The sequence below is a fragment of the Lepisosteus platostomus genome, chromosome 5, assembly GCF_059453375.1.
Source record: "Lepisosteus platostomus isolate fLepPlt1 chromosome 5, fLepPlt1.hap1, whole genome shotgun sequence".
NCBI classification, from domain to species: domain Eukaryota; kingdom Metazoa; phylum Chordata; class Actinopteri; order Semionotiformes; family Lepisosteidae; genus Lepisosteus; species Lepisosteus platostomus.
Window position 1 is genome coordinate 68,264,389 of NC_142615.1, and position 17,783 is coordinate 68,282,171.

A 17,783-nucleotide genomic window follows, 5' to 3' on the forward strand; every position below is an offset into this window, starting at 1 on the left:
CGACCCACATGTACAGCATACTGTCAAAACATCTTTTTTTCACCTTAGAAATATCGCAAGACTACGCCCTATGCTATCATTAACTGTGGCTGAAAAGCTGATCAACATATTTGTATTCTCCCGAATTGACTACTGCAATGCTCTGCTCCCTGGTGTATCTAAATCTACTCTGAACAAGCTGCAGTATGTCCAAAATTCAGCAGCCAGAATCCTGACCAGGTCTAGTACAAGTGTTCACATTACTCCTATCCTGGAGTCCTTGCACTGGCTTCCGGTCAAATTCCGCGTAGACTTTAAAATCCTCATGCTCACCTACAAGGCTTTACATGGCTTGGCACCTCAATACCTGTCTGAACTATTATCGCCCTACTCCCCACCTCGCAACCTCCGCTCTTCAAATTCTGTCCTCCTTACTGTCCCCCAAGCCCGTCTACATTGTATGGGCGACAGGGCCTTCTCCTGCTATGCCCCCAAGCTCTGGAACTCTTTGCCCAAGGATATTAGAGAGTCACCTTCTCTAAACTCCTTCAAATCCAGACTCAAAACCTTCTTCTTCAGAAAAGCCTTTACTTAACTGGTTCCATTCTTCACCCCTCTGCTCTTCTTAATACCATCTTCCACGGTCTCCTCTATTTTTATTGTTGTATTGTTGTAATTATAATTGTGTCCTGTCTTGTGAAATTTTCTTATTTATTGTTTAGTCTTCTTATTTATTGTTATTGTCATCCTGTAAAGCGCTTTGAGAAGCCACCTTTAAAGGCGCTATATAAAATAAAGTTTATTATTATTATTATTATTATTATTATACGTCTCTCTCACCCGTGTCCTCCGGTCCTGAGGAGTTTTAGAAACTGTCCCATTAAGACCTACAGCAGAGAACATTCTTACTGGGAAGCATCTTCCCAAATTGTCCTGTACGTGCTGGTAAATCACCGAGTCATGAATCAGTGTTACTGAAGCACATATAGAGATGTATTTGATAAGCGCCGAAGAGCGTGTGATGAAAACTAAGAGGAAACACTGAGTCTGAGACGCTGAGGTGAGAAGCGGAGAGATACAGTGTGAAGAGTGTGACTTCCAGATCCAAATGTTATAATAATAATAATAATAATAATTATAATAATAATAATAATAATAATAATACATTTGAATGATCTCGCTGCTTCGGCGGACCGGCGCGCGCCGGCTGTTCGATTCTTAACGGTCGCCCGGAGCTCCGCGCGAGCGCGCCATTAAAAAACAAATAAAATAAAAATAAAACCAACTCCAAGCCGTGAATCTGCATCGTCTTCCTCTTCCAGCTCCTCCTCTCCTGAGGGGAAAGAGCGGCCTGCTGTCGACAGGAGGGTGGACACAGACGGGCCCGCTCCCGGAGAGACTCGGAGTGAAAGACCGTCTCTCAGAGAGACTCCAACTCCCCGGACCGGTGGACACGGGTGAGAGAGACGGCCGGGGCCGTCATCATCATCATCATTATTATTATTATTATTAGACCAGCAGGGGAGGGCAGTCGCGGGCAGTTCGGTCGGTCCGGTTTCCATGACCACGGGGCCGCTGACGATCCGGATTCATTCCGCTTCAGCCCGACAGCAGGTTCGACAGGTCCAGTTCGTGTGGGTCTGCGGGTCGAGCTGAGGACAGGAGACAGCTGTCGGTGCAGAAGCACACGGGTGTGCAAGAGCTGACATGAAAGCGCCGGGTCGTGTTTCTGTGAGTTTTTTTATAATAATAATCTACTTTATTTTATTTTATATAGCACTTTTAAAGGTGGGTTCTCAAAGCACTTTACTGAATGACAACAATAAATAAAATATATGTACTGTATACAAGATAAAACAAGTAACAGGTTTCAGGTGTGAAGAAGGCCGAAACGTGTTTTCTTTCTTTCTTCTTTCAGCCTGGAATAAACCTATTACTTGTTCTTTTATGAAATCGAGACTATTAAATGTGTGAACTTCATTATTGTGAACTGTTTTCTCATGTCACTTCTAGCTTTTCAAAGCTTCTTTGAGCCTGTAGTTTATATATAAATATTTATTAATACCGTAACGCTATGGGGTTCAGGCAGGCGCCCTTGGCACATCAGGTCGGCCCCACACAGTGGGGGGCTCGAACCCAGGACTCCCGCATCACTCACCAGGGACCCAGCTTGTTGAGCTAAAGAGAGATCTTTCCACACCCCAGGGGCTGTGGTCCTGCTATCACAGGGAAGGGCGGTGATGTCACCACTCTGGTACGCCGGCTCTTACACAGTGGCTGGCGGCCGTATGTGTTACAATACCTTATATGGTACTCCAGTCCCACAGCCGTTATATGAGCCTGGTAGTTCACTGTAATCACTCCAGTAAAATGTCCACAGTTGGGTAGAAATACAAGATTATTTGAATAGAAATATATCCAAACATAATGTATAACCTGTGTGTAGCATGGATAATGATTATGAGCCCAGTCTGGACTAGTCAGAGGAGCACAAGGACAGAAGAACAGGGGTTAACAGCACTGAGCTGGTCTGTATCACCTGATAGTGCCCAGTGTAGAGTCTCACTGCCCCTGACTCTGGAGTCCAGCCTCTCTGATGAGTCTCTATCAGGCTTTACAGACTGCTGGGGTTAACAGCCCTGAGCTGGTCTGTATCTCCTGATAGTGCCCAGTGTAGGGTCACACTGCCCCTGACACTGGAGTCCAGCCTCTCTGATGAGTCTCTTAAGAATATTGGTCCATTAAACTGATGAGGTATAAAAACAGGAGAAAGATCTTTATACACAAATACTGTTTGATACACAGTGAAACATCTCAATAGTTTCTTCCAATTACTGCATATATACATTAAATCTCAACATTTCAATGCAGCACATAAAGTAACACTATTGTACTGTCCCTTTTCTTGGTAATGTTCATCACCCAACAGAGGATGATAAAGCTGGAATTCAGTTGACTAAAGTTAATAGAAAAACCTTCATCTGTAAACGTTCAAGGCACTTGGCAACTCAACAATCACAAGTCATTACACAATAATGCTGGCAAAAGGAGCCTTCTTCAAGAGAAGTATTGAGATAAGATACCATCTCCACCATGTTGGAGTCTCCACAGGAACAGGAAGTGGGATGAGGGAAGAAGGAGGGGCTTCAGATGGGAGGCTGCTGTGATTGGATACAAGCTGGGATGGAGCAAAGCTGCTGTTATTGTTCTCTTTAAACATAATTCATTTCATTTAGGTTAAATACATCCGTAAGATATACATTCATATGATTAGAGAATGTTTTAAGTGAGCAACACCTTCTCTCAATCATCTTCTGTGGCCTTTCTCTCTTGTGCTGCTTCAGCTTCTCATTCACACTCCTGTATCTCTTGTATGTCTCTTCTGCTTCGGGGGACTGAAATACCAAACTACTTTACTGTATCTGTCTACAACTGAATTGAGTCTCTCTACTGTCCCTTTGTGTCTCTCTACTGCCTCTCTCAGCTCCTCGATCTCCCTCCTGCAGTGAACTGTGCTCCTGTCCTGCTGGAGTGAACTGTGTTGTCTCTGCCTGTGTGTGCTCTCGTGTGTCTGTGCAGGCTGTGTGTGCTCTTGTGTGCTATCACTGTGTTTTGTCTCTCTATTGTCTCTCTGTATCTCTCTACTGTCGCTCTCAGCTCCTCGATCTCCCTCCTGCAGCTCCTGTGAACTGTGTTGTCGACACACTGACCTGCTGGAGAGTCTCTCCGTGTCTCTCTGCCTCCTCTCTGGCCTTTTCCTCATAGTGCTGCCTGAGCTCCTCCATCTCCCTCCTGTGTGTCTCCTCTCTCTCTCTCCTCTCCCTCTCCTGCTCCTCTCTCACCTCCTCCATCTCTCTCTGCAGCCTCTCTCTCCCCTCTCTCTCTCCTCAGCTCCTCCTCCAGCTCTCTCTTCCTCCCCTCATCCCTCTCCTCCCTCAGCCTCTCCTCCAGCTCTGCTATCTGCTCCTCCAGCGCTCTGATCTTCTCCTCTCGTGTCTGGATCTCCTCCTCCATCCTGCGGAGGTGGTTCTGCAGCTCCTTCTGGTGCTTCTCCCTCAGTCTATCCTCCTCCCTCTGTTTGCTCTCCTCTCTGTCCCTCAGGATCTGCAGTTGCCTCTGTCTGATCTGGGACTCTGCCTCCTGGTACGTCTCAGTGCTGTAGTAGCTGCCCTTGTTTCCTGCTACCAGCTCCTCTATCTTCTCCAGCAGCTCTGTGACCTGAGTGCTGCCCCTGTCCTTGTTGTTGAGGGCGTGATACCTGTTCCCACACTTCTCCAGCAGACACTGGAGCTCCCTGCTGTCTGTGTGCACAGACTCCTCCAGCGTCCTGCTAGTCAGCTCATCAGCGTGGGTGAACAGGACCATGGTGTGTCCCAGGGCCCTCTCCCCGAATATCTCCAGGACTGTCTCCAGTGTCCTCCTCTCCTCCCCTGAGGATCGGCCCAGCGGGGTCACCAGGAGGAAGGCGTGGGGTCCCGGGGCAGACAGGTTAACACAGAGCCCCACATCCCGTCTCCTGTCCCCCTCAGACAGTCCAGGAGGGACGAGCGGGTCCTCTTTCCCACACGGGGGATTAGTGGGGTTTGTTAGGACACAGGACAGAGAGAGAGAAAAGGACACCAGTGGGAGAGAGTCCTGAAGCTCTCAGGTCTGGTCTTGATCCGGGTTGGTCCCAGTCCCAGTTTACACTGGTTTACAATGTGGGACTTCTGCCCTGACATGACCCCACAGGTGTCTCCACAGGAGACGGGAGTCCTGTAACGTGTAACCCTACAATATTTGATCTCCTGACTGTCTGTTATTCTCCCCAATATAATCCTCCCAGTCAGGTATGAAATACCAGCTCCTGTCAGTCAGCTCTGTTACAACAGGCAGGATCCCTTTAGTCCTGCAGGGCTTGATTCCGATTTTTATTCAACTACTTCTCTCATAATCACCTTTGTTTTCCAACAGCGTGTCTGTATCATTCTAAAGAAGCGAACAGTAGGTTTCTACTGCTGTACTTCAGCTGGAAGGAGGTAAAAACACACGTTTCTGTTTCTCTTCAATACCTGGTCCTCTAGGCTGGTCCTCTGTCACATCAGCTAAAAAGTCACTTTTTAGGTTGAGTCCTGAAACTGCTGGACGAATCTCTGTTCTCATCACATCGCAAACTGGAACCACAGCACCTCCAGCGAGCCTGTCGAAGCCAATACCGCCCTGCTCCTCCGAGGAAGAGTCTCTCTTTTCCCCAGTGACTCACTGTCGGTGCTGCTCTTTCCGTGAATCTGTCCTCACTCGTCCCCTGAGCCGGGCGGCGAGGACAAACGAGTGAAACTGTGTCAGAGGAGCAAATGTGGAGTCTGTGTGTTCCTACTGTGGGTCGCTGGTGTCTGTGTGTGTGGAGTCTGTGTGTTCCTGCTGGGGGTCTCTGGCGCTGGTGTCTGTGTGTGTGGAGTCTGTGTGTTCCTGCTGGGGGTCGCTGGTGCTGGTGTCTGTGTGTGTGGAGTCTGCGTGTTCCTGCTGGGGGTCGCTGGTGCTGGTGTCTGTGTGTGTGGAGTCTGTGTGTTCCTGCTGGGGGTCGCTGGTGTCTGTGTGTGTGGAGTCTGCGTGTTCCTGCTGGGGGTCTCTGGTGCTGGTGTCTGTGTGTGTGGTGTCTGTGTGTTCCTGCTGGGGGTCGCTGGTGCTGGTGTCTGTGTGTGTGGAGTCTGCGTGTTCCTGCTGGGGGTCGCTGGTGCTGGTGTCTGTGTGTGTGGAGTCTGCGTGTTCCTGCTGGGGGTCGCTGGTGTCTGTGTGTGTGGTGTCTGCGTGTTCCTGCTGGGGGTCTCTGGTGCTGGTGTCTGTGTGTGGAGTCTGCGTGTTCCTGCTGGGGGTCACTGGTGCTGGTGTCTGTGTGTGTGGAGTCTGCGTGTTCCTGCTGGGGGTCGCTGGTGCTGGTGTCTGTGTGTGTGGAGTCTGTGTGTTCCTGCTGTGGGTCTCTGGTGCTGGTGTCTGTGTGTGTGGAGTCTGCGTGTTCCTTCTGGGGGTCGCTGGTGTCTGTGTGTGTGGAGTCTGCGTGTTCCTGCTGGGGGTCTCTGGTGCTGGTGTCTGTGTGTGTGGTGTCTGTGTGTTCCTGCTGGGGGTCGCTGGTGCTGGTGTCTGTGTGTGTGGAGTCTGTGTGTTCCTGCTGGGGGTCGCTGGTGCTGGTGTCTGTGTGTGTGGAGTCTGCGTGTTCCTGCTGGGGGTTGCTGGCGCTGGTGTCTGTGTGAAATGACCGCTATCCTTCCTGACTGTTTGAGATCAACAGCGCAGCCTGACGGTCCTGCTTTCTTGACCCGGTCCACTCTGTCAGTACCGCACCAGGGAGCCACGAGCTGGATCGGCCAGATTTAAACCGGGTCAGAACCGGGTCACTGTTCCTGAAAGCACACACAGTAGGTGGGCAGAGACGGGGGGGTCAGGTGTCATTTTTCTGAGGGGGGATATGGGGTGCCGCCACCTGCACCCCTTCACCCCGCTGCTGGGCCACACTGGGAATGACACCCACAGGGTTCAACTCGCTCGTTAATTAGTCGGTCGTTAATTGATCCCGGCTTCATCAGCAGTTTCCTGAGAGGAGCCAGGGTATCGGCTTGTTCCCCCCTCCCACCCCTCTCTGTGTACAGTAGAGCCTCCTGGGCAGCTTGTGAACCCTGGGTCAGTCACTCAGAGGGCTTATAACAGCCCTGCCACTCGAGTGTCCCTTATGTCCATTGGAGGAGAGGGCTGAGGCGGGACGTCACTCCACCGTGGTGGAAGCCCATTGGCTGAGAGGGGACAGGGGGGCGGTCCCTGCGAGAACTCGGGGCAGGTGCGCTTCTCGTTTGAAGTTTGAATTCCTAACGGTCGCGCTTCCCGCCTTTCCCGCCGTGAGGGCTCCTGCCCCGCCGCGGTTTCCCGAGTTTGACCTTATTTTATCATTAATAATTGGTTTTAGTCAGCTTTTTATTAGAATACACAAGCTTTCTTCTTTCCCGCCCTCATGGACGCCGTGTCTCTGCGTCGCCGAGCTGAAGCCACAGGTCAACCGCGGTTTGAACACGTTTCTATCACTCAATTCGTGTGTTTTAAATATAATGTCGTCTAGAGCAGCAGTTTGTTCTTCACGGACGTAGATATCGGCGTCAAAGGAGTGGAAAAGTGTGCGTTTGCGTCAGTGTCATCAATATCATATGATATCAGTATTGTAACGCTAATATAATATAATACTGCGTCAGTATAATCGGTCTGACAGAGTTTTCGCCAGGCTGGGGCTCTTCAGCACGTTTATACACCTGTTAAACTTGACTGAGTCCAAAGTCAACGCGTTTCTGGACGTTTCTGCGCACCGAGAGGACGTTTGCTGTTCGTGTTGGAGACGGAAGATGTTTCCCGGGCTGTGGCGGTGAGTGGCGACTTGTCCCTCCGTTTCTTCATTGAAATCGTTCAGTCCTCAGGCTGATGAGAAAACAGTCATAGGAGTGAGAAAATGTCTGTGGTGAAATTGTGTAAAAGTGTGTCTTTATCATTGAGCTCGACGGGTTTGAGGTCAAATTGTGTCAAAAGTGTCTGTTTATCATTGAGCTCGACGGGTTTGAGGTCAAATTGTGTCAAAAGTGTCTGTTTATCATTGAGCTCGACGGGTTTGAGGTAAAATTGTGTCAAAAGTGTCGGTTTATCATTGTGCTGGGAGGGTTTGAGGTACAATTGTGTCAAAAGTGTCTTTTTATCATTGAGCTGGCGGGTTTGTGGTGAAATTGTGTAAAAGTGTATTTTTATCATTGAGCTCGGGGGCTTTGTGGTGAAATTGTGTAAAAGTGTATTTTTATCATTGAGCTCGGGGGCTTTGTGGTGAAATTGTGTAAAAGTGTCTTCATCGTTGAGCTCGGGGTGTTTGAGGTAAAATTGTGTAAAAGTTTATCATCGTGCTCGGGGGGTTTGTGATAAAGTTGTGTAAAAGTCTTTTTATCATTTTGTACAAGTGTGTTTTTATCATTGAGGTTGGGTGGTTTGTGGTGAAATTGTGTAAAAGTGTCTATCATTGAGGTAAAATTATATTTTTATCATTGTGCTCGATGGGGTTGTGGTCAAATTGTGTAAAAGTGTCTTTATCATTGAGCTTTGGGGTGTTTGAGGTCAAATTGTGTAAAAGTGTCTTTTTATTATTGTGTTCGGGGGGTTTGTGGTGAAATTGTGTAAAAGTGGCTGTTTATCATTGAGGTAAAATTGTGTAAAATACTTTTTATCATTGAGCTCGGGGTGTTTGTGGTGAAATTTTGTAAAAGTGTATTTTTATCATTGTGCTCGAGGGGTTTGTGGTGAAATTCTGTAAAAGTGTCTTTTTATCATTGAGCTCGAGGTGGTTGTGGTAAAATTGTGTAAAAGTGTCTGTTTATCATTGTTCTTGGGGGGTTTGTGGTGAAATTGTGTAAAAGTCTCTTTATCATTGTGCTTATGGGGTTGTGGAGATATTGTGGTTTTTGGGTGTAATAGTCTTATTGTTCACACGTTGCTGCTGTGATGTGGCCTTTCGCCTGTAGGTGGCGTTCTCTCCAGTCATTTGTAAATGTACCAGTCCTGATGGATGACTGTACACATCCTCAGTCAAGGGGAATATCTAATTAGTTACTCTCCAAATAGCATTTTTGTATGAAACATTTAAAGAAATCGACAACCACTTTTCAAAACGCACAATAACACAGACTGGCATGTTTGACAACGAGTAAATAAGAGAAAGGCGAAACGAGAATTCACCATCACTTTCTGCATGTTTACCGTGACCTGTCCTGATCATGAGAAGTCTCAGACGCGTCTCTTCACCAGACAGTTTAATACAGCAGTTCTACATGGGACCGGTGTGAGAGTATGTGGGTAACAGTGATGGCTCTCTCTGCTGTACTGTTGTGGCCCTCCCTCCTGATGACAGAATCGTCTCACACTCCACCTTCACAGACACAAGCTCCATGTGTTTGTGGTGAAATTGGGGGTCTGTTTGTGTGAAAGTGTCTTTATTATTGGGCTTGTTGAACTGATCTCGAAGGCGACTAATTTCAGTCGGCGTCTGACATTTTGAGTGAAATTGTAGTTTTGTTGGTATAAATGTGCTGTTTCTTTGACTAGCTGGCTTGTTTAGTTGATATTTGTATTTCCTCCTGCTGAAGTAAATATCAAGTGTTTTTTTAATGAAATTGTAGGATACCGGTGTGTCGAAGTGGCTCCGGTTTCGCTGCGGCTCATGTTAGATCCAGGGCTGATAGAAACAGTTTGATCAATAAATGAACTAAAAACCGGGATTCACACATTTGCTGCACTTCAGCTGAACAGAGACGACGTTTTCAAACAGTCTATATTGGAGGTTTGCATCACCACTGCTAAAATCGACAAACAATGTCGTAAAAACATGTTTTCGAGGTTTGCTTCGGTTCAGATGACACCTCAAATACAGTAATAGGGTATAAAAATAAGTGACAGGAAATACGCTGTGCTGAAGCTCTTTATGATGACGTGTTCTTTATTTGAGTTCAGGTAAAGAGAAATGAAAGTTTTATAAACACTTATTTCGGAGGTGTGTTTCACTCCAGGGGAAGTGTGCTTTTATATACAGGTGAGAGAGAGTGCACAAGAATCGTCAGAAGTCAACACCGTTCGTTAGAGATGGATGATGTCCAAGGTCACCCAGAAATAGAGCACGACAGGTCACTCAGAGGAAAGGTATTTTTCATTTTTCACCGGCGTATGGATCTACCAAGTACAGACGCCAGACAAAAAACATTGAAATGTAATTTGAAATTCACACTGACGTGTTGAGAACTGTTCTTGAAGCGTTTGATCTGTGTTCAGATCTTCTGCTAAGGAGATGTGGTCAGGAAAGGCAGTGCTGCCTTCTCTCGTCTGACCGTTGTCTGCAAACCCTGAGGTGTCCTGCGGTCTTTATAATCTATAACCACACTTTCCCCTGTGGACATGAAATCATCTGTCGCAGCAGGATGCCGATTGATTTGAAAGGCAGCTTTATCCCGACAGCCTGAGAGAGAGGCCAACATCAGTCTGGCTGGAGGTCTGGTGAAAGGAAAGCTTTGAATTTAGAGAATTTAAAATTATATTTGTAGACTTTAAAACTAAGTGATTAAGTAGAACTAAGTTATTATTTTATTTCAGTTGAACTATTAGGAACAGTTATTTTACAAAACCCGAACATTATTCTGTGTTTTGGTTTACTCGAGATTTAACGCAAGATGGAGTTTCCTGCAGGAGTTCTCAGCAGGTGTGGAACGTGTTCAGTGTCCTGCAGGAGTTCTCGGGCGGTGTGGAACGTGTTCACTGTCCTGCAGGAGTTCTCGGGCGGTGTGGAACGTGTTCACTGTCCTGCAGTCCAGGCTCTCACCGCGGAGCTCGCCAGTTTGATGTCTTGAGCGATTTTCCTCAGCCTCTGGTTTCTCTCCCTCACGATCCTGCGCTCCTCCGGCAGCAGTTTCTCGTTGTTGGCGATCTTGGCGAGGATCTCGGCGTGCCGTTTCATCTTGCGCAGCTCGGCGATGCGGGCCTCCTCTTCCTCTTTGCGGATGAGCAGCTCGATGTAGACGGCCGTGGACAGAGCGTTGGGCTTCAGGGCGATCTCCTCCAGGCAGTTGGAGGACAGCCTGATCAGCTGCATGATCTGGTCCTCGATTGTCTTGAAGTCCATTTCGATTTTCTCGAGCATCTCCTTCATCGACATGAATTTGCCGGAAGCCTTAACGAAGTTGTCCTTGAGTTCTTTGACTGTTTTCATGACCTTGACCACTTCGTACTCCCACATCGTCATCTCAGATACCCGATACCTCACGATCTTGCCGGCGCCGTACTGGACGGAGTCGTGCAGAGTTGTCAGCACGTCCCGCTGCTTCTCCTCTGCCGAAACCTCCCACATCGTCATCTCGGATATGTGAGTGGAGTAGTGGCAGTTACCTGGACAGATCACACAGAATCCAGCGTCATCCATGACGGCGCAGAGATTGGGAAGGAAACATCCTGAATGGCACGAAACCAGACAGTTGTTGCAGTTTATTGAGAGATGCTTGGTGTTCTTCCGTTTCGGGACCAGCTCCTCGATCTCCGTCTCGAACTTCTTGTTCTGCTCCATGTTGGCCTGCTCGTTTTCCAGACATGCCCTGATCTTCATTTCGCTCAGCTTCGCCAACCCGGCCTAGATCTGAGGCAGCAGCCTCGCCATCGCCGTCTCCAGCCTCTCGTGCTCCTCCAGGACTTTCTTCGTCAGCGCCAAGTCCTTCCCCTCCGTCTCCTCCAACGTTTGGAAAAACCTCTTCAGCTGCTTCATGTTGTTCGTCCAGACAATTTTCTCTAGCTTGTTGTCGTCCTCTTCCTCGTTGTCGCTCCCGGAGCCCTCCCTTTTGGGATCGGTGTCGGGCCTCTCGTTTTGTGTGTAAAGGGCGGAGTTGTTAAATTCGAAGTGCGTCGCTTTGCCCTTCCGGTTCTTGCAGCAGGTAGGTCCGCGGCTTCGATGGCGCCCAGGACGGGGATGTCCTTCCCGTCCACAAACGTGACGAGGACGAGGGTGTTCTCGGCGATGTCCTTCCCGAAGATGGAGAGGATGGAGTCGAAGACGTACTGCTGGATGGAGGTCAGCCGCGCCAGAGACGCCTGAACCACGAAGCACACGGCGTCGATGTGGTCCACACTGCCGGGGCTGGTAAAGAAGCGCTTCACCTGCTCTGTGATCAGCTTGTCCCGAGAGAGTCCCCGCGTGTCTCTGAACCCCGGGGTGTCGATGACCGTGAGGGAGTATTGGACGACGAATCCCTTCTGGTTGTGGAGCTCGTAGGACGTCACGATGGAGGTCTGACTCTCCGCCTGCGAGCGGTTGGTCTCCTCGTGGATCAGCTTGAATCGAAACCGATCCTCCCACTGCACGCCCAGGATGTAATTGATCATCGCGTTGATGAGGGTGGTCTTCCCTGCCCCCTTGGCCCCCAGAAGGATGATGACCTTATTGTTCCCTTCTTCTACTTTCCTGCCGAACGTGAAGCGCTGGAAATGCTGCTCATCGGTGGGCTCCTGTTCCAGCGACAGCCTGTATAAGGAAGGCTGCCCGCGCTCTATCAAAGTGGAGAAGTTTAGGAAGTGGTCGCTCTGTACTTTAACACGACTGACGTCCCCTGACCTGAGGGGGCCACGGTGATGTCGCTCATGATCTGCAGGTAAGATCTCAGCACGTTCAGCTCCCGCTCCTTGTCTTCCAGGAACTGCGCGAGCAGGGCGTTTCGGAAGGGGGAGCGCTCTCTCCCGCTCAGGAGGTCGACGAGTCGGCCCTCTTCCTCGCCGCCTCCGCGGATGACCGGCAGCAGCCTGGCCAGAGATCTCTGAAAGACCAGCTTGTACTCCACGCACAGGTCTTTAAACCGCAGGAGTTTCTGGTTCATCTCTGGAAACTGGATCGCAGTCGCGTCTTTCATCAGATCTTGGCACCGCGCGATATAATCATCCATTTCGTCTAAAATACGCTGCGATCGGCGAACTAACCCGATGCTGACTTGCCTGACGATTGTGGCAGCCTGGGCGTCCAGTTTTGTCAGTGGGTAAAGCCAGACTTTCATGGGCACAGCGTGCTCTCCGTCTTTTCCAAGGAGGTGTGGGAGAGATGAATAGACCTTGTGTTCATGGGGCTTTGCAAGCTTGTCGCGCTACAGGGAGTGATCTTTCAGCTGTGCGGTCAAGTGTCGCTGTAGCGTCCCTGGTGGTCTAGTGGTCAGGATTCGGCGCTCTCACTGCCGCGGCCCGGGTTCGATTCCCGGTCAGGGAATGTCAATACTCTTCTGGGGCGGAGCGGTGGCTCTGTGGCTGAGGATCTGTTCCTGTGGCTGGACGGTTGCCGGTTCAAATCCCGCAGCCGACAGAGGAATCCTACTCCGTTGGGCCCCTGAGCAAGGCCCTTCACCCCAACTGCTCCAGGGGCACGACACGACACCAGACTGGAGTCAGATGCAGTTTCCACTGTGGGTTAACGCTAGGGGACGACACTGCACCAGACTGGAGCCAGATGGAGTTTCGGTGTGGGTTAACGCTAGGGGACGACGCGACACCAGACTGGAGCCAGGTGGAGTGTCCACTGTGGGTTAACGCTAGGGGACGACACTGCACCAGACTGGAGCCAGACGGAGTGTCCACTGTGGGTTAACGCTATGGGGACTACACGCCACCAGACTGGAACCAGATGGGTATGACTGGAAGCCAGGGAGGAATCTTATCAATGACACTCTGTCCCTGGGAACACCAAGGACTGTGAACGTGGGTGTACAGTGCCTGATGACGCAGGAGGAGCACAAGTCCTAGGAAGGAGCCAGACTATCAGGCAGCATGGCAACCAATAGGATTCAGTAGCGATCTACAGTGTGGAGAGGCAGACGTCGAAGGAGCTGCGTCTTTGATGTGTAGAGAAAACTTACATCAAACTTGCATCAGATCAGAATCTAAAGAGGGTCCATACAGCTCAGCTCAGTATGGCTCTCACCTGGAATCTGTCATAGAGGTGAAAGACAGGTCACCTCAGTGTGAACCTCTCACCTGGAATCGGTGTGTCTGTCAGGGTCATACAGCTGGAGACAGGTCACCTCGGTGTGAGTCTCTCACCTGGAATCAGTGTGTCTGTCAGGGTCATACAGCTGGAGACAGGTCACCTCAGTGTGAGTCTCTCACCTGGAATCAGTGTCTCTGTCAGGGTCGTACAGCTGGAGACAGGTCACCTCAGTGTGAGTCTCTCACCTGGAATCAGTGTCTCTGTCAGGGTCATACGGCTGGAGACAGATCACCTCAGTGTGAGTCTCTCACCTGGAATCAGTGTGTCTGTCAGGGTCATACAGCTGGAGACAGGTCACCTCAGTGTGAATCTCTCACCTGGAATCAGTGTGTCTGTCAGGGTCATACAGCTGGAGACAGGTCACCTCAGTGTGAATCTCTCACCTGGAATCAGTGTGTCTCTGTCAGGGTCATACAGAATCCCCAGCTGGATCAAACGAACGCATGACCCCAAACTGTCTGGATAGTTTCTGTAAAAACGTTTTCTGAACCTTGGAGTTGTACAGTTTTAGACGCTTTGTGATTGTGCTCTCATAAATTACAGGAATTCGAGCCATGATCGGATCAAGGATAGGATCGGAGCCACGCTCCTCGCCAGGTCTCCCTTCTCTGTACCCAGCCAGTGTTGAAGCTGATACCGGAGGCACTGCTGTACACAGAGAGGGGTGGGAGGGGGGAACAAGCCGCACAGCCCTGTTGTTGAAGCAGATACCCTTTAACTGATGACTTCCAGTCAGCAGCAGGGGCAATCGATCACTCGGGATGCAGAAAGCAGAACAGGGCACTCAGTTATCTGAAAATGTTACTTTATTAAAACTTCTACAAAAAGATTCACGACAAGAACCAGACGAACCCGAGAGCCTTCGACACGCCAGCGCCGCCCAGAGGCAGCGCGAGGACCGCAGACGGGGAACGCACCAACGTCTCCATATATTAGTGTAACAATCTGTCCCGTACGCTATGTACAACATTAGTAGTCGGCGAAGAAGAAGGAAAAAACACAAAGACATCCAGTGTGTCACGACAGCAGAACCTACAGCGTCCACGCCCCTGGGGTAGTATTCACACCCCTGCCCCGCCGCCCTCACCCCTAAACCTCAACGCTGGCCGGCCGAGCCCCCCGTCCCCCAGAACACCCTGGACTGACTCCACCTGCTCCTGTCCTGCTCTGTACAGCAGCGCCCCCTGTAGCTGGAGGTGCGATACAGCACAGCGGCGCCCCCTGTGGCCGGTGTTTGACGCGTCTCTCCTGCACACTCCTGTCCAGAGACGAGGAGCCGGTACCCCAAAACTGTCCTCCTGGTCTAACAGGACCGGACCTGAACCGATGGACCAGCTAGACTGGACCTGAACCACCAGAACAGCTGTCCTCCTGGTCTAACAGGACTGGACAGTGTACTGACCTGGGCCAGTCACAGCGAATGGATCAGGAGTGATTGATCATATGGAGATACTGACCAGGGCCAGTCACAGCGAATTGATCATGAGCAATCGATCACATGGAGATACTGACCAGGGCCAGTCCCAGCGAATGGATCAGGAGTGATCGATCACATGGAGATACTGACCAGGGCCAGTCACAGCGAATTGATCGTGAGCAATCGATCACATGGAGATACTGACCAGGGCCAGTCACAGCGAATGGATCAGGAGTGATTGATCACATGGAGATACTGACCAGGGCCAGTCACAGCGAATTGATCGTGATCAATCGATCACATGGAGATACTGACCAGGGCCAGTCCCAGTGAGTCGATCGTGAGCAATCGATCACATGGAGATACTGACCAGGGCCAGTCCCAGTGAGTCGATCGTGAGCAATCGATCACATGGAGATACTGACCAGGGCCAGTCCCAGTGAGTCGATCGTGAGCAATCGATCACATGGAGATACTGACCAGGGCCAGTCACAGTGAGTCGATCGTGAGCAATCGATCACATGGAGATACTGACCAGGGCCAGTCACAGTGAGTCGATCAGGAGCGATCGATCTCAGGGGCAAAGTACCGGAGCAGATTCGAGCGAAGCCCCAGGCTGCTGGTGAAGTGGGCCTGGAAATGTGCAAGACTGCAAAGCAAACAGCAGACAGACCCCTCTCCCACACCCCAGCACGCAGCAGCAAGAGAGCGTTTCCTCTCGGGGGGGCCCTTGTAGGAAGGAGACCGAACCAGCAGTCCCCTGAACTCCGCCACACACCCCCCCCTCCAAACACCGCCACCCCAGGAACCCCGAAAAACGAGAAGTAAAAGGAATACAGAAGTACCAGCCTCCCCCACCCCCCTAGTGTCCTTCCTCTTCCTCAGAGGCTGTCTGTCTCAACGCCACCAGGGGGCGCACAAGAGGCTCAGCCCTCAGAGCCGCCGCCCTCCGAGCCCACAGAGGACATCCTGCCCCGCGAGAGTCCGCAGGCCGGAGCCGCTCCTGCTACACCATGTTCATGGCGTCCTCCAGCAGGAAGCGCTGGATTGCTGGGAAGGACGGCCGCTCCCTGGACTCCCGGCTCCAGCAGCTCACCATCAGCTCGTACAGGCCCTGCGGACACACCTCCGGCCGGGACAGGTACACCTGGGGACAGGAGAGAGAGAGGATGGGTCAGCCTGCAGGACAGGAGACAGGAGAGAGACGGGTCAGTCTACAGGACAGGAGAGAGGAGAGAGACAGGTTAGCCTGCAGGACAGGAGAGAGCAGAGAGCAGCTGTGACCCCAGTCCGGGGGCGTGGGGGATCCCGACGGGAGACGTACCATGAGGATGCACTCCCAGGCCATCCAGCGGATGGGCAGCACCGCGCGGCCCTGGATGCGGTAGTAGTCGCCGGCGTACAGGTTGCGGCTCATGCCGAAGTCGGCGATCTTGATGGCGCCGCCCTCCCCCACCAGGCAGTTCCGGGTCGCCAGGTCCCGGTGCACAAAGTTCAGGGAGGCCAGGAACTTCATCCCGGAGGAGATCTGGCAGGCCATGGAGATCAGAGAGGTGTAGCTGGAGAGAGAGACACATCTCATATTAACACAGAGAGAGAGAGGGGTTCATACAGACACACTGACTGGACACTCCAGTACATTAACACTGCACTGAGAGAGAGAGGGGTTCATACAGACACGCTGACTGGACACTCCAGTACATGAACACTGCACTGAGAGAGAGAGGGGTTCATACAGACACACTGACTGGACACTCCAGTACATTAACACTGCACTGAGAGAGAGAGGGGTTCATACAGACACGCTGACTGGACACTCCAGTACATGAACACTGCACTGAGAGAGAGAGGGGTTCATACAGACACGCTGACTGGACACTCCAGTACATGAACACTGCACTGAGAGAGAGAGGGGTTCATACAGACACACTGACTGGACACTCCAGTACATGAACACTGCACTGAGAGAGAGAGGGGTTCATACAGACACACTGACTGGACACTCCAGTACACGAACACTGCACTGAGAGAGAGAGGGGTTCATACAGACACACTGACTGGACACTCCAGTACATAAAAACTGCACTGAGAGAGAGAGAGACAGACAGACAGTGTCCGGTGTGTGATCACAGTGGGACAGTAGTGTGTCGAGTCTGTGATCATAGAGGGGCGCTAGTGTTCAGTGAGAAATAATAAATAATAAAGTAAATAATAACAACGTAACGTGGTTTTCGGCACGTCTACCTAGGCTGCAGCTGCTCCTGCATTATGTTTCATGTAAAAGTCTTAGCTTAGATTTTGTTTGCAAAAGACGAGCAAAATCTTTAAATGTAAATAACAAAAACTAGACACAACCGCAGTCCATACGAGGCCCCCTGCTACACTTTCACTGTTAATTCATTAAAGCCCATATTGTCTGTGCTTTCCCTCACGATAAACAACTGCACCTGAATTGACACCTCTCTTCTTGCTGAGTCCTTCGCACAACAAACGAAATTTCTCACCGGTCAGAGACAACAATTCTAGTGGAGCAAATCCTGTCTTTGACAGGACTGGTAGTGTTTTTAGAGAAACCAACAAGGTCAGTTCTATTCCTTGTGTTTATCACCGTCGGAAATTACTCTCCAGTCAGCGGATTTGTACACCGTGTGTGCAGTTCTTGTATGAAGGAGATTACTAGTATTAGTAGTATTATTACTATTAGTAGTAGTATTAGTATTATTACTAGTATTATCATTATCAGTAGTATAAGTAGAGTAGTATTGTTAGTGTTATTATTAGTAGTATTAGTAATTTCAGTAATAGTAGTATTAGTAGTGTTAGTTGTAGTGCTATTCT

The 17,783-nt window shown here is 50.3% G+C and overlaps 4 protein-coding genes, 1 long non-coding RNA gene and 1 other non-coding gene across 11 annotated transcripts in view; 2 read left to right on the forward strand and 4 right to left on the reverse strand.

Annotated features, from left to right (window-relative positions):
* LOC148671880 (epithelial discoidin domain-containing receptor 1-like) overlaps positions 1-16,542 on the reverse strand; it is a 34,859-nt gene extending 18,317 nt beyond the window's left edge. The window contains exon 1 of the mRNA XM_088632828.1: positions 16,270-16,542. Within this exon, the coding sequence (XP_088488954.1) occupies positions 16,270-16,527 (258 nt within the window). The 5' untranslated portion in view covers positions 16,528-16,542. The remainder of the gene's footprint in view (positions 1-16,269) is intronic.
* LOC148671873 (uncharacterized) overlaps positions 1-17,783 on the reverse strand; it is a 641,462-nt gene that overhangs the window by 211,322 nt on the left and 412,357 nt on the right. The gene's annotated exons all lie outside the window — the stretch shown is intronic.
* The window catches only part of LOC148671881 (GTPase IMAP family member 8-like), a 423,522-nt gene that overhangs the window by 13,208 nt on the left and 392,531 nt on the right, over positions 1-17,783 (forward strand).
* Positions 11,281-12,440, reverse strand: LOC148671882 (uncharacterized). Its single transcript, XM_088632984.1, has 2 exons — positions 12,116-12,440; positions 11,281-12,050 (listed from the first exon to the last, which is right to left on the reverse strand). The coding sequence occupies exons 1-2, from the start codon at positions 12,438-12,440 to the stop codon at positions 11,296-11,298; spliced, it is 1,080 nt and encodes a 359-aa protein (XP_088489110.1). The 3' UTR covers positions 11,281-11,295.
* On the forward strand, positions 12,683-12,754 carry trnae-cuc (transfer RNA glutamic acid (anticodon CUC)). The gene has a single exon. It is a non-coding gene; the product is annotated as a tRNA-Glu (tRNA).
* On the reverse strand, positions 14,317-16,263 carry LOC148671884 (uncharacterized). The gene is made up of 2 exons (XR_015937104.1): positions 14,920-16,263; positions 14,317-14,846 (listed from the first exon to the last, which is right to left on the reverse strand). It is a non-coding gene; the product is annotated as an uncharacterized LOC148671884 (long non-coding RNA).

Bases quoted from the DNA above. Each gene is read 5' to 3' on its own strand.
- LOC148671882 (XM_088632984.1), bottom strand. From the start codon at position 12,440: ATGGATGATTATATCGCGCGGTGCCAAGATCTGATGAAAGACGCGACT. The intron at 12,051-12,115 runs GTCAGGGGACGT...CCACTTTGATAG, and splicing joins CATCACCGTGGCCCCCTCAG to AGCGCGGGCAGCCTTCCTTA.